General features: G+C 47.7%; 1 protein-coding gene across 4 annotated transcripts in view; it reads right to left on the bottom strand.

The window, feature by feature from the left end:
• Window positions 1–10,659: 10,659 nt before the first annotated feature.
• The window catches only part of LIN52 (lin-52 DREAM MuvB core complex component), a 79,543-nt gene continuing 74,141 nt past the window's right edge, over window positions 10,660–16,061 (bottom strand). The window contains exons 6-7 of one of the 4 annotated variants that reach the window (XR_005123829.2): window positions 12,604–12,908; window positions 10,660–10,940 (exon numbers count right to left, since the gene is read on the bottom strand). Coding sequence is in view for 1 of the 4 variants with exons in the window: in XM_037503862.2 (XP_037359759.1) it covers window positions 12,853–12,908 (56 nt within the window). In the remaining 3 variants the exon portion in view is untranslated. The other 3 variants (XR_005123828.2, XM_037503862.2, XR_008550620.1) reach the window with 3 other exon arrangements.

The following is a 16,061-nucleotide window of genomic DNA, read 5'->3' on the forward strand; positions in this document are numbered from 1 at the left end:
CCACTTGTGTAGCTGTCTCTCAACCTTAGTTTCAGGTCTGCATAGCAGGGGTGTCCACAGTTCTGACGGCACGAGGGGGTGGTGAGGCGTGAGAACCTGGTGCAGAGGGTCAGCTGGTGCCTGGTGTCCAAAGCACTCCCCTCACTAGTTGAGGTTGCTGTTACCTCCCTCTAACACCTGCCCAGAGGTCATGGGGCTGCCTTCTTGGTAACACAGACCTGACACATCATCCCACTGATAATAATCAACAGCAACAACTGACACCTTGATATGTTTCCTGTGCCAGGCACTGTGCTAAGCACCTGCTGCACACAGTATGTCACTGTATCATCAGAACAACTGCATGAGGTGGGCACCATTGTCTCCCGTTTACAACTGAAAATGCTGAGGACCCCAAGCTCTCTCCTGGCCATTCCTTTAACAGAAACTAAAGCAGAAGCCTGCTTAGAAAGGCTGGAGGCTCATGTAAAACCAGGACCCCAGCTGGAGGCCTTATGGGGAAGGTGCCCAGAACTGGAAGACAAAGGCCTGCAGGCTGGCAGAGGAGGCAGGAGAAGGAGGCTGGGCCTCCAGTCCTCTTGGTTGTCCCTTTGGGGTCCCAGAGTAGGGCTCAGGTGGGCACAGGTGAGGTCTGCATGTGACTGGGGTTAGCAGGAGCTGGTGAGGAGGACCTTGGACCATTCCCAGAGGGAGGCAGATTAGGGAGAGTTAGGGAGGGTGGTCCCAGAGGGTCCCTGCAGAGTAATGGGATTAGCCCTAGGCAGCGAGTGAAAGTTATTAGTGTGGGGGGCCTCTGGCTTCCCACCCGAGGCTACAGCTGTCTCCCATCCCCAGGAGACTCACTAGCAGTGCCTGACCCCCACAATGGCAAGCTGGCACCCTCTGCCCCCATTTGCTTTCCTGTTGTGATCATCTGTCAAGGGCTGGCCTCCTCTCCTTAGCCTCCCGCCTATCTTTGGCAGACTGGGCCAGCCACACAGTGTAGCCTAGCATTGCTCTGTGCCTCAGTTTCCCTATCTGGATAGAAGGTGACAGCGAGGATGCTTGAGACCCTCTGAGATAGAAGCCCTGAGAGATGGAGGGAGGCCCTGAGAGGGCGCCCGGGCAGGTCCCCTAGGTTTGTGGTTCTGGATGCAGTAGCCGTGTGGCCCTGGACGCGCCTGTTGGCCTCTGTTTCCTAATTTGTAAACTGGGGCCAGTGGCACGGCAGGGTTTTCACAGGGCTGGACTGCGCAGGGATGCGTAGCTTCGGACCTTGTTAGCGGTCCCGGCCCGGGCGCGCCTCTGGCCTGAGACCTAAGGACCAGAGCGCCCGCATCTTAGCCTGAGCATCGCGGAGCAGGGCGGGCAGGACCAGGCCTGGGAGGAGCCGCGGGAGCCTTCGGGGTCGGTCCGCGCGCCCTCTAGCGGCGAAGGCGCGAATAGCGCGGGACGCGCACTCCGCGGAGGCTCAGACCAGCCCGGCAGGTGCGAGCACCTGGAGTCCCGCGAGTGCGCGCCAGGTCCACGTTCCTGGAAGCCTCAAGGGAAGGGGTGCCACGGGCCCTAAATGTTTCCTGTCCTAACCGATGCCTGACAGCCACTGGCCCAGCTTCTAGGCGAGTGTGTTAAAACGAAAATAGCCTCCCCAAGGGGAGCATTTTTTCCACTGCTTACCCAGCGGGGGGCCCAGCAGACTCAGAAATTTGCCCAGTCTGGCAGTGAATGCCAGTCAGCCCGGTGCCAGCTTGGAAAAGTCACTCCCTTTTCTAGACTCAGTTTCCTTGGGTAAACTGCCACGGTGGTTCCACCTATTCCACCCCAACAAGTCTTCTAGACGTTCAGCATTCAGATCCCCTTAGAGCTGCACTTTTACTTCTGCCTTTAGACTGAGAAAGTAAAATAGAGACCACAAACTATAAGGCTCTCAGTAACGGTAGTGTTTAAAAAAAAAAGATTTATTTATTTATTTATGCATACAGGAGCTGGGGTTCAGGCCAGAGGTGCCAGGGGGTGTGTGTGTGAGAGGATTCACCAGAGACAGAGTGGGGAGCAGAACAGGCAGATTGACTGAAATACACTGCTGAGGGGAGCAGCGGGCAAGCCAGGAATTTGTCCTTAGGGGAGGCACCCTGGAGCATGTACGCCCTCAACCGTCACTTCCACAGGGCAGGTGCTTCACAGGTATGATCTCATCTAATCTTCACAAAGACCCAATAAGATTTCTTAAAATATTATTCTCAGCTTTTTCAGAGATGGAAACTGTGGCTTAAAGAAGTGAAGTCACTTCCTGGGTCACAGAGCTCTCAAGTGGAAGAGCAGGACTGGAGCCATCTCTGCCCGCACAGCCTGAACTGCCCGCCCTGACCCAGCCTGCATCCTGCCCACCTCTCACGGGTGCCAGGAGCCAGTCCTTCCAATGGATGCTCTCCCCGGGGCCTTCTTCCACCTGGCACATCTGTGTGCACCACTTCCCCAACGTCCTACCTGCCTCCAAGCTCTGCACCTCACTCGTGTGAGGCACAGGCCGTCAGATACCCAGGAGATCCAGGGGTCTCCTGTGTCTGGGGACAGTGGCGGGCAGTGCGCCCCAATCCTCTCAGCTGGGCTGGTGCTGAGCGCGGCGGGAAGGCAGGCACAGAGCGTGCTGATCCTAACCAAGTTTGCCAGCCCAGCTTTTCTCATGGTTTCCGCACAATGGTCTGCTTTGTGCCCACCTGCCGATAATGCTTAATTAGGCAAGGAGTTGATTAATTTGAGGTAATTGACAGCTAATTAGGGGCCCACAGGCTCATTAAGTTGACATCTTGTCTTCATGAGTTGGCCGAGTAGGGTCAGGTGACCCACAAAAGCTGTTGCTTCTTTCTCCCCAGCTCACCCCAGTCCCATAGGTAGAGGTGCTCACCTGGGCAGACCTAGCAATTCAGGTGGGGAAATCCCAAGGTCAAGAATACAAGAACAGAGGAAATCAAGGCAGCCCAGGAGGAAGGACCAGAGATGGAGGTGGAAGTAGAGAGCAGGCACTGAGGAGAGCTGGGTGCCTATTCATGGGGCAGGGAACACCTGGTGTCCATGCAGGGAGGAGGAAGGTGTGTGGCGAGGCCTGTTGGTAATAATCATGGAGCGAGACGGACCAGTTCTGCTAGGAAACAGCTAGGTGAGTGTGAACAAGTTAGTTCACCTCTAGGCCTCAGGCTTCACAAATCTGTGAAAATGGGAATAATAATAAAGTTATTGTGAAAAGTACATGAGATCTGACGTAAAAGATTTAAACTGGTACTTGGGGTGTCCAGAGAGTATTTGAGTAAACGCTAACCCTTGTTGGCAGCAGGAAGGAGCGACAAAGAAGATAAGTCCGATCATCCTGGAGAGAAATTGTAAGGGGCAGGAATGGAGCACAGTGCAGGTTTCCTGATCCCATGCAGACCGGGTAAAGGAGGAGTCAGAGTCCTTAGGGCTTTTGCAGGTCTTTTTTTTTTTTTTTTTTTTTTTTAATTTTTTTTTTTTTTTTAATAGAGGCATGTTTTTCTTTATTTATTTGTTTGCTTGTTTGTTTGTTTTGTTTATACATGCACTGGGTACAGTCAGAAGCGCGGGAGGGTGAGAGAATTCACCAGAGCCAGAGCGGGGAGCAGAGCAGGCAGAAGGACCGAAGTACACTGCTGAGGGGAGCAGCGGGCGGCAGGAGAGGTCTGCGCGCCATGTGGGACCCTCCTCTGGTGGCCGGGGAGCAGCCGGGGATTGAACCGGCGCCGCAGAGGCCGCGGGCAGGTTCGCAACCCAGCGCTCTACCGCTGCGCCACCGGGGAGGCCCTTTTGCAGGTCTTTTATTGGGATTTACCCGGTATACAGCAGGCTAGGGTGCTGGGGGGCCGGGAGGCTGGCAGGCCTCCCAGCCCCCAGCAAGTCTTCACTCTATCTGGGCTCTCCGGCCTTCTCTGCTTCTCTCTCGGCTTCTGCTGCTTCTCGGCTTCTTGGCTTCTCTTGCTTCTCTCTCATCTTCTCCTGGCGTTCCCGTGATGCCGCCCTTAAAAAGCACAGTCTTAGCACAGGTGTACCCACTTCAGGTGCCCGCCATCGGGCATGCATTCAGGATCACAGGGTTCCCTCATCTATCCTGATGGCGGGAGGGCAGAAAAGCCTTATACCTTTTACCTTGACCTACAGAAATGGATAATTTTCTTTCATCTAAAGGGGTGCATGGGCCTCCCTGGTGGTGCGAGGGGTTAAGTCTCTACACTATGAAGCTATTGGCAGCCACTGCACCATGAGTTTGGGCCCCGGCTGACCGGGGAACTGACCCACATGGTGCAGCAGACCTCTCCTGTCTTGTCTGCTGCTCCCCTCAGCAGTGGATTTCAGTAGATCTGCCTGCTCTGCTCCCCACTCTGTCTCTGGTGAATCCTCTCCACCCCCACCCCCTTCACCTCTTGCCTATACCCCAGTTTTTCTAAGCAAAAATAAATAAATAAAATCTTTTTAAAAAGTTTATAATTTACTTGGGGCCTTAAATGAGTTAAGCTTAGGGAATAACATTAGAGGTAATAACAGAAGTAATAATCACCACATCTGAGTGTTCAGCCTTCCTAGGGTCTTCCATATTCTATCTCACTTAATCCTCTCAGTTGAGGTATGTGCAGCTGCGGTGCCCAGTGTAAGCGAGGAAACAAGGCTTGGTGAGGCTAAGTGATTTGCTCCGTCCCCTGGGTCCTCAAGACCAGCTCTTCTGTCTCCCCCAACATACCCCAGACCTTATCCCCTCACTCAGCCTTCTAACCCTGCCACCCATCTCTGCTTTCCAGGCCTTCAGCTCCCACCCAGAGGCACCTTCATCATTCCTTTTTGACACGTCGACTTCATTTTCCTAGGCTGAATCTCATTTAACAATCTCCTGCCCATATTTCTAAGCTCCTGGGTCTCACTGTACTATTTTCCTGTCCTCTCTGGGGTTTGTAACACCAATCATCTGCAGGTTTCATTAGCATGCTGTTTACCCCTGTCTTTCAGATCATTAATGAAGATGCGAAGTAAGACACCAGTGCCCAGGCCCCCGCCACGTGCCTCTCCCCTCTCTCCAGCGCCCGGCCTGCTGGAATCATTACCCTTCCTGGTGTGACAGGGTCAGAACCAAACCAATTTGCATCAATCTTTGGTGATGCTGTGAAGTGTCGCCGGCCCTGCAAGCCTCACGTTGTAACAACTGCTTCGGCTGTCTGTTCTGGAGCGCTCCTCTCTCCTTCTGGGAGCTGATCAGATCTGGCCGCCCAGCTCCTCTGGCTGAAAGCCCCAGGGTTGTCCTGCTCAGGCAGGATTCAGGGCTGCATGTGGCTGACGTTTGCCTTTGTTTTACAATCGTGAGCTGGGCAGAAGGAGCGCCTCTTTGAGAAACAGAAGGGACAAGGGCACGGACTGGTGAAATGGAGGAGGGAGCGGGTGTGGCAGGCACCGAATTTTTCTTACTCATCCTGACGGCTATTTCTGTTGAATGAAAATGAGGAGCCCAGGGAGGCTCCTTGGGACACTCCAAAGCCTAGTCTGATGCCTGCGCTTGTACATTCTGGGTGGCTGGGGCTGGGGCGCTTGAGTCACTTCTTGGGGACAAAGACCATTCTCCTTCAGGATTTTCATTCGTCATAAGAAACGCTTTTGCCTCTTTATCAACTCGTTGACTCTGCTCGTCTCTCAGAGGAATCGACTTTCTGTACATACTCGCTCCCTGATAAAGGTGAGCACCACTTCCAACGCACCCTACGTGTCCCTCAGTTCCCACCTTCATGAAAGGTACTTCATTCTGTTTCCTGAGGAAGATACGTGCGTCATTCCAGACTCTGCCTCCCCCATGCCTACTCCGCTGACCCCTAACTCAACTTTCCCCCTTTTCTCTCAAGTAGGGAAGAGGGAGGTGAGCAGGAAGAAAGCAGTGAAGGAAAATCATATGTTCCACATCCAAGGGAAAGTTTTGCATCCTCCAGAGGTGGGGAAATTCAGCCTCCAGAGTCTCCAGCAAGTTAGATGAAAGTTACGTTTCTCAGGGTGGGGAAGGAATGAGGAAAAAGAATAATTTTGCAACACTGAACACCTACTGAGCAACCATTTTTCTGTGCCAGAGAAAGGCTCTGTGGAATGCGAGGGATGGCCTGCAGAACTGGTTATGATTGGGGAACAAGTTGTTTCAACCACATTGCATGAGATGGAGCAGTGACTGGGTGGGCGGGGTGCTTAGTAGGTGCTCATCAACACATAAGAGGTGTACATGCTGACACCTTCTTACACAAAACACATTTTATTACCATAAACCTATGTTGTTGTTGAACTGTGTGTGTGTGTGTGTGTGTGTGTGTGCCCACGTGTGTTAATAGGCTAAGATGAGAGGAAGTTTTAAGCCCTGGCTACCTGTTTACCCAGCTCCAGAGGTCTTCTTCTCCCAGTGTTATATTATAAAAGAATACATACTGCTGTTCGGTTGAGCGCTGGGTTGCGAAGCTGCCCGCGGCCTCTGCGGCGCCGGTTCGATCCCCGGCTGCTCCCCGGCCACCAGAGGAGGGTCCCACATGGCGCGCAGACCTCCCCTGTCGCCCGCTGCTCCCCTCAGCAGTGTACTTCGATTCTTCTGCCTGCTCTGCTCCCCGCTCTGGCTCTGGTGAATTCTCTCACCCTCCCGCGCTTCTGACTGTACCCAATGCATGTATAAACAAACAAACAAATAAATAAATACATAAATAAAAATACATGCCTCTTTAAAAAAAAAAAAAAAAAGAATACATACTGCTGTAGAGAAACTGGGAAACATAGAGGAATATAAAGATTTCCCATACTTCTCCGAGTAGGCAGTAAGCATTGTTAACCACTTGGGCCTGTTTCCTTCTGCTCCCCCTATCCACATACCGGAGATCAAGCTGCATTTATCATTTTACCTTTTACTAGTCTCAGTTATCCTTGTGACAACCGCTTCTTCTGTGCCCGTGTAATCTCTTTGCAAACTGTGTGGCTACATAATAGTTCAGTATGCGAAATGTACCATCGTTTACTTGTTAGTTATATTGATGTTGATTGAGAAGACGACACCCAAAACTACATATTATAAAATATTATTTTAATAAAAAATGTACTTAATAACTCAATTTAAGTTACATGCTTGAGGGGTTTTTGGGCAGTTGGTTTTGGATCAGTGGGGCTGTGAAGGAAGCAAGAGATGAGGTTCAGGGTAAGAAGGTGGATGCAGTGGCAGCAAAGAACAATGGGGGGTAGCAGGGGGCCAAGGAAGGAGTTTTTGGGCGCTCGCTTCCCCATGAGGCACTGCTTTCCTCAGAGATCATTTCTCATTCTGACCCCAGAGCCTCTGTCTTAGCCTCAGGCAATGCTTCTCATTTCTACTCAGTTTCAAGTCACTGACTTCTCAACTTGACTCTTCTCAGCTGCTCCTTTGAATGGAGTCACTGACTCAGGCTGGCTTGGCTCCTGGGGTTTGGCTGCCACCAGAAAGGCCCTGGGATGTGACCTTCAGCCTGGCTTGACCCGGAGGCCTTGGGCTTCAGAGTGAGGCCAGACTGCTCTCTGTGGGCTCTCAGAGAGGCAAAACCTCGAGAGAGGGCTGTTGGGAGAGCCCAGGTGTCAGTGGATTGGCTCAGCCCTGGAAGGGGAGTATCTGGGGGGTAGGAGGAGGACAGATCAGAACAGAGACATGTGTTCCTAAGCAGTGACTGGAAAAGCGTGGATGCTAAGAGGATATTAGTATGCCAAGAAGCACAGGATATTGATACATGCCAAGTACATCAGCTAGTTGTGGCTTCTTCTCCTAGCAGTTGATGGTTCACTTTTGTGTGTTCAAAAACCAGAATCTTCCAGGAGAAGGAACAGGTAGCTGGCAGGGGTGAGGAAGAGCCAGAGACATAGAGGGATGTGGTGGGTGCTGGAAGTGATGGCCACTTCCAGGTCGTGAGCTCTGAGAGCAGAATTCATGCATGTGCTGAGTGTTAGCTATCTAGAGATTGTAGCTACAGTTGAATCGGGCTGCAGAATTCCCAGGGATGGTGGCACGCTTAGAGCTCCTAGGCAGCCACCTCTCTGGACAGTGTGGAAAACGGGGTTTAAGAGACTAAAAGAGGGGCATGGGCAGAAGGGTGAATGAGCATGGTGACTTAGTGCTTCAGACCCAGTTCAGGGGAGACCCCAGACCAGGATGCACCAAGAGCTGTTCCCCACTGTCTCTTCCCAATCTGCCCACAACCCCAGTGTCGGCCTCTTGGAGGTGGGAAGCATTGCCGCAGCAGCTGGTTTAAGGACCCTGTCTTCTCACAGTGCCCAATGCAACCCCCCACCTGCACTGTCCTCTGGTTAGAGCTGTGTGAATCGGAAGACAATCTGGAGCTTATTAGTGACCCAGGGAGACATGAAACTTGTGTTGCTGGGACCCAGACAGCAAGAGTCTTAGCGGCAATCTCCAGCTGAGAAAAGACTGAGGCATTGTCTCACCTAATTACAGGGAATGGCCCTCTTCATGTTTGTGATTCAGTACGCTTGTCCGATCACTTTTGATCGCTTTTCTCCATTTGCTGGCTCAGGTCATGCTGGAATTGTGCTAATTAAGAGAGAAGTGGACAGTGATCTTGTCAGCCCTGGTTACTGGTGGGGACAAAGCAGAACATTATTCTGAGGCAATGTTTTGTGAGAGCCCTTCTTCTAGCTCTCATTAGGAAGAAGGGGCCCACAGAAGGGGTAGGTTCTGAATGCGTGGTCCAGCTAACGCAGCATCAGGGTGTTCCAGTGCTAATTAACAGGCTCTGTGCACTTGCGCCAACCAGGAGCCTCTTGCTTACACCTGGTGTCATCTGAAACCCCAACTGTCCCTGCTCATGAAGTCAAAGTGTTGGGCAAGAGGATGGGAAGGCCAGTGGCCTCTTTAGGCAGAGTCAGGGACACATTGCCAAAGTGCCAAAAAAGTCCAAAAAGATAGGAAAAGTCAGTTTCAGGCTAGTGAGAATTTACAAGCTTGGGCAGACCTTTTTTTGTCCACTCTTTGGAGGTGGGGGTTGCAAGGCCCTCTAGTGAAATGAAACCCATGCAAAAGTTGTATAGAAGTGGAGAGCTGGTAATTTCCTCATTTCTTGCTCTGCCTGTTTATCTCTTGTGTGCCTTAATCCTGGGGCAGGGGGTGGAATGGGGGTTGGGGGAAGGGATCAGAGTATCCCATGAGAAATGGCTTCACTACAAAGCTCCTCCAGAAGCCTGAACACCCTTTGGAAGTCATAGGGGCAACAGAAGGACTTTCACCAGCAATGCTTGCACTGCCCTGATCTGGAGGAGTCAGAAGACAGAGATGCTAAATCAGCAGCAGGTTGAGAACCCAAAACAAGAAGCAGTTAGCAAGTGTTCATTTAAAAAAGTGGGTAACATTAAGTGGGTAACAAAAAGATAAAAAAAGGTTAATGATGGTATTTTGATATCAATGTAATGAATATCCTGGAACTTTTGGGGGTCTAACAATGGAAGGAAAGTGAACCTAAATCCTGAGAGTAAGAAGCAACAAGACGCTTCTCAGTACAGTGCTGCTCACAGCCAACCACTAAGTTACAAGGATGGTATTCAGAAAGACAGATGGAAAGGGAAAACAAATCGGTAGACAAATAATAACTAAAAATAATCTGCAGCGATTTGGAGCAGAACATTCCTAACATTGTCCCTCTTCAATCAGTCAGCCATGCTTTTCCAGATCATTGAAATCTACTGTCCACTTGGATGTTTTGTTAGAAATCAAAGATGAGCCAAAGATGGTAAGCAACTGCTTTCCTTTTTTTTTTTTTTTTTTAAGATTTATTTATTTATGCATACAAGAGCTGGGGTGCAGGCCAGAAGTGCGGGGGGTGGGAGGATTCACCAGAGACAGAGTGGGGAACAGAACAGGCAGACAGACTGAAATACACTGCTGAGGGGAGCAGTGGGGGAGACAGGAGAGGTCTACGACGCCATGTGGGGAGCTACCTGGCCAGCTGGGGATCGAACTCATGCTACAGAGGCTGCAGATAGCTCCACAGTGCTGTGCTTAACCCCTTGCGGCACCAGGGAGGCCCCAACTGCTTTCCTTACTTAATATGGAATGTTTTCTCTGAAAGGGTGTATGCTATTTTCTCTGTAAGGGCATGTACTGGTCTAGAGCAAGTCAACTATCAATGACTGAGAGTAGCAGTACTGATAAATACTTCTGCTTCTCTAGTTCTTGACCAGAGTTGAAAAGACACTCCATTTAAGGGTTTTAGTAGGTGGCAGAGAAATATTTGTTTTCAATCCATCATGTTTAACTAGATCCTACAGACAGATTGTGAACTCCCAGAGCAAAGAAGACACTGAAGAACTAGATGTGTAGAAACAACTACAACCTTGAGGAGCTTATAACTAGCAAGGCAGTAAGATAGTATGCACAGCGCTTAAATATAAGATGAAAGTCATAAGGAAGGTCTAAGCTTTGGAGGAATTCAGGAGGAAGGGTTATTTCCACCTGGATCATCAGAAGTTTACAAGAATAAGTTTCAAGTGTGCAAAAGGGATGCAAGATTTTCTAGGAATACAAGGGCATGAACAAAGATACTCAAATGTTTTTGAGAAACAGAATTGTTCAGATTAACTGGAACAGACATTTCATGTTGTAAAGGAAGGAAACCAGAAAGGAGGGTTGATTATGATTGCATGTAGAGATTTTAATGCCAAGTTGAAAGATCCAGACTTCATTAGTAAACATGGAGAGGTATTACAGGTTTTTAACTGTACTTTAGGGAGTTGAACAGTAACGAGCTGGGTGGCCACTAGAAGACACTGGGGAGACTAAGAAGCAAGTGACCAAAAAGCCGCACATGACCCACTGTGATATTAAGGGGAAGATGGCAGACATCTGTGATAATGGTTGTGCTTTCTGACGAGGTCTGTGCTTTAAATATGCAACTTGGTCCTTTGAGGAAAAACTCACTCTCCTATAAAAGAGACATTATTTATTATGATGATGCAGAAACATCATATATAAAGCACCATCCTCTAACACCCTGAAATACATACACACACACTGTACATAAATTTATATTATCAATATAAAAATACATCATTAACATTTCTAAGGACGACAAATACAAACCCAATAAATAGCACAATTCTAAAACATCTACTTACATTAAGTGCTGGTGAGTAAGATGACAGTAAAAGAAAGGTCAAAGCAGACCAGAAAACCAACTATGTAGCTTCAGGTTACAAACTTCATTCAGTTGGTTTTGGAGAGGTATCTCAATAGTCTCCAGATATTTTTCAATTTCCCCAAGAATTTAAAAGTGCCTCATGTCATCGACTCTCAAAAACAGAGCAAAGGAAGAATTTGACATGGCACTATTTTTTGCCCCTCCCTATCACCACTCTCTCTCTCTCCCCCACACACATACTCCCTGTCACTCTTCAACCGCATTTTAGACATAAAAGAATGTTAATAATAAGCTTAACTTAATATCAAACCCTCAACAACCCAACTTCTTCATCTCACACACATCCTTTGTGTCTTGTGTTTAATCCTTCCCATCCCAATTCTGTGCCCTGTTCGATAAAACTGCAAGGGGGTCAAATGGTATGAATGCTAGAAAATGCTCAGTGACCAACCATCGAGTTGTGCGGTTCTGGGTCTTAGCACACAGAACTCAGCACACACACGGGACCAAAAACTTGACCACAACTTTCCTTGCATCCAAACACTGTCACACAACAGCCTCGTGAATGTTCTTGTCATGAAGTTCAGGAAACCCCATGTACTTTTAAAAAATATCAGAGGCTGGGGGCTGGCTTATAAGACAAACTCCGGAGAACATGTAGAATCAATGAGCTAGATTCTCAGGTTTCAATATAGAGATAGGTAAGTGACAAAGAGCTCCAAAGGACTTGTATTTAAGTCAGGAAATTCTCTTTTCAGCGCGCGTGCGCGCATGTGTGTGTGTGTGTTAGAATGGTGAACTATCTGATATGTGCTATCAGAGGGGACAAGGGAGATAAAAACATTGCCACTATCCCATAGCACATCCCTTTAAGGTGAATGAGAGTTTCTAGTCAAATGGAAATTCCTGCAGACAACGCCCTTCTATGTTTCAGACATAGTGACATTTTTTCCCCTAGCAACAGATTAACTAGAACTTTAAAGTTCTTTCTGTCACCTTTACATTGGTCTTGAGGGACCTTTCACTATAGAAGCTAATCCCAGGAGGGATTCGATATATAGCGATCCCCTGTCCTGGAGTCAGAACTAAAAGGAAGGGCTCTGGAACTATCATGAGAGGTGAAGAAATTTAAAAACGGTATACACTTCAAAAAGATCCCGGTTTCTTCAGTTGGGGATTCTTGGAACCTAACATAACTGGAGAGGTTATAGGACAGGCGGCAAGGCCCGGGTCAGAATCTTAATTGGTCTCTGATCTCCTCGCATCACAAATTCTTCCTACGATATCAAGTACAACTCAAAAGAACCCATCCAATCAACATGTCACACTGACTTCGCCATCCCTTAATCATATCAACTGTAAGATCCTGGGGCTCTTGAATCATTTCCAGAAGAGAGAAAGCAGGACGGCGACCTATAAGAATGATATGCCCTCTGCTGTTACCAACATCAGAGGCTGAGACGATCAAAGTCTAGAAGCTGACTGAATAACTGCACTGATCCTTGGGTAGAACAGCTTCTTCTCTGGCTGCCGAATGTCCTCAGAGGTGCAGAGTGCCAGGAGCAGGAGAGAGGGTCAGTCCTGGACGCGCATCCTCCGGCCTCTCTCCAGGAAGCAGTTAAATGTGCGTAGGCAGAGCTGCACCTGGAGGGGAGTGTGGGTCCAGTCTCCAGGACGTCCTGTTCACATGCAGCTGCTACTTCTTGGGTTTCTCTAGAATGTTGAGGAATTTCCCCCGTGTCATCTCTCTAGCTGGAATCACAAAGCAAAAGAAAGATCAATGAAGACCTACCTTTTGAAAAAAGAATCACTGGAAGATTTAATTTTAAAATGCAGATTAAAAAAAAAAAAAAGGCAGTCAGGGCTGAAAAAAATTATCATCTTAAAAAATTAATAAAAATGCAGATTGATTTAAATTGTATATAAGACTGCTACCCTAACAGATTCAATTACCAATAACCTCCAAAAAGGGGGAAAAACCAGCCACAACTGACAACTAAAACTGTACAAAGCTATTCTGAAGTTTGCAATGGCTATACGTCGCAAACCAGCTAAGGAAGACTTGATTATCCACCCTTGAAAAACAATCAGCAGGGAATTCCCCAAAAACCTCTCTCTCTCTCAAGAATGTAACCTAATCCTCAAATTCACCATCTCAGTGGGTTTGCTCTTGGAGGATAAAAATCTAACCAAGATGAGAGTCTTTCTCTGGATTGTTGGTCTCTGGACGTTCATAATCTCAAATCAAAGTCAGAGATCATTTGCCCCAGTTCTCAGCAGCGGTGCTCCCTGGATGCTGTAATATAACAGGGTTTATATCCCCCCAGTGCAGCTCATCTGTGGATGGAGTAATAAAGTGGGGTTTATGGAGCTTTGGTCTTCTCTCTCTTGGCATTGTCAGCCCTTAGATATTTAATACAGCCAGGCAAGGTTTATGTGTCTTTCCCTGACTTTCAGCACTATCAATCTTTGAATGCTAGAGTTACAAGAGGGTTTATACAGCTACTTTCCTATATATGAGGCTTCGAAATGAAAGTAAAACATTTCTCAATTACAAGGGCCACTCCAGAAACTCAGGCTGAGCTCTGTCAAGCAAATTCTCCAATCGTATTTAGCTTTACACCCACTTCATGCTCATCTCCACAAGATCTTCTTTTCAGATCTCTCAAATGGATTTACCAGTGTTGAAAGTTTCTGATGGCTGGGCCTGTTCTGGGACCATGCAGTGGTGCGGGGGGCAGAGGAAAGGCTGTTCCCCATGGTGGCTCGAGAACATGTCTCCATCTTAGCCAAAGTCAGGTGGTTAGGGAGGCACCAGCAGGGATGAGAAGGACCTTTGCCCAGTCTGCCTTTCCCAAGTCCAGAGCAAATGGTGCTAGATGAGTGAGCTCTCACTTCCCACCCCACCGCCACCTAAGTATAATAGTTCCTGGTTGATCTGTACAACAATGAAATAAAACAGTATAGACTCCAACCACAGGAAGGCTTTTGGTAACTTGATGGATAGTCTCCACTTTCCTAAGTTTCTGAGCTCCAGCAATGGGAAAGGAAATCCCATTAACTTGGTATGGAAGCCCCAGTCCTAGGTCTTCCCTCATGTACCTACAACCCCATCTTGGCCCAAGTCAAATGGACTATTCCTTCCTGGGTGGATTTATACCAAGCCCTATACAGATAAGGTTCCCGTAAGAATTGTAATTACTCAAGTATATTAACTGAGGGCAGAGATTGTGTTTTATTATTCTTTACATCACCAGCACCAAGCATAGTATCTACTAAGTAAACGTTAGTTGGATGAGTAATAACATACAAACGAAACAGAACCAAGTAGGAACATAGTATGTCCAAGCTCTTTCCTTCCACAAGTGACCCTTGGTGCTCTATTCTCTATTTTGTGGGATTCTTTTTAAATTTGCCCCCTTTTTTGGCAATCAATTCCCTTGGTGGAAGTAATGCCAAATGAATGTCGAGATCAGTGGATAAGGACTAAATACCCTAGAGGAAATCCAGGCAAGTACTTTCTTGCCGATGGGAGGCAGCATGGACTTCTTACAGAGAACACAGGATTTGAATTCAATTTAAGTTCCAGCTCCAGCACTTAGCAGCTGGGACACTTGGGCTGGGTAAGACCTGAGTCTTAAGTTTCTTCATCTATAAAATTAATAACATATAAATGTCACCTGCCCTGCTTTGCTTCAGCAAAGAACATGCTTGGTATAGCAGGAATCACACAAGCCCTTCCAGGGGGACAGGAAGTAGTCAGGTTCTTCTTTTTCAACTCAGTATTTCCTCAGTGAATGAATGAACTGTGATAAGAAGGGAAGCTAGCAATCTCAAAAATCCCATTCCTTGTAATCTTTTTCCTCCATCTGATCCTATAGGAACTTACTTATACTTTTGGTTAGACTGGGTCTCATCATTCGTTTCTGCTAGACGGGTTATCTATTGGATGGTCTATTCTCCAGTGCTTATGAAGGACTTTAAACACAGTATCAAATGATTCTTCAAATCAGACAGAAGCGGGTACTGTGGAAACCAGACATGGGCAATACAAAATTCTGCTGGGTAGACCAGAGCCTGGGTCCAACGTCACGAGCCAACAGCACTGCACCGGTCTTACTAATTATTTCTGCTTGCTGTCCTTCAGATGCCCCAATTCTCAACTATTTATTTTTCCCTAAAGGAGAGAGTGACCAATATTTTAAGATCTAAAATACAAAAAGATCCAATCTATTCAAGGCATCAGAAGGATTTAAAAGGAAAAATAAATGGATATTCCAAAGTCAGTGGCAAGCTCTCCTTGAATTTAACCCATCCTTTTTAACAACCCCCTTTCCATTCAATCATTCCTCCCCTTCAACCTAATCTAAGTACACAGAGCTGCAGGAAACCACTGGAAAAGTAAAAGTAATTCAAAAGACATCATCTTCTACGTGGGAGGGGAGAAAGTTTTCCTACTTGCCAGTCCCATATAGGAGATATACGAATTTGTGACATAGCTGCTCCCTAAAAGAGGGCTGTGCCCTATAAATCACATCCGAAGCACCAACCCCTTTTTGTGCACAGAGAAATTGCTGTGGGTCAGGGGCTGGCTGCTTCAGAGCACGTGCCCTCCTGTTCACTTGTCATCAGAGATGTTAACATTTCTGATTAATTCTCAGACCCCTTATTTTATTCCCAGTGTCTTTCTCCTAGCTCTCCTGCTCTGCTGCAGTGCGAAGGTTCTTACCGACCTGCTACAGTAATCACCACCCACTAACCGCACCCCCCTAAACCTAGCGAAATTGTTTAGTGATGCCAAACGCGCTTTTAATTTGCAAGACATCAGACACAGAGGTAATTTATACCAACATCTGTTCATTTTTGACTTCTCAAACAAACTCGCACATGCTGCTACAAAATCCC

This window comes from Talpa occidentalis, unplaced genomic scaffold, assembly GCF_014898055.3.
Source record: "Talpa occidentalis isolate TD23 unplaced genomic scaffold, MPIMG_talOcc4v2.1 talOcc4.11, whole genome shotgun sequence".
Classification (NCBI taxonomy): Eukaryota; Metazoa; Chordata; class Mammalia; order Eulipotyphla; family Talpidae; genus Talpa; species Talpa occidentalis.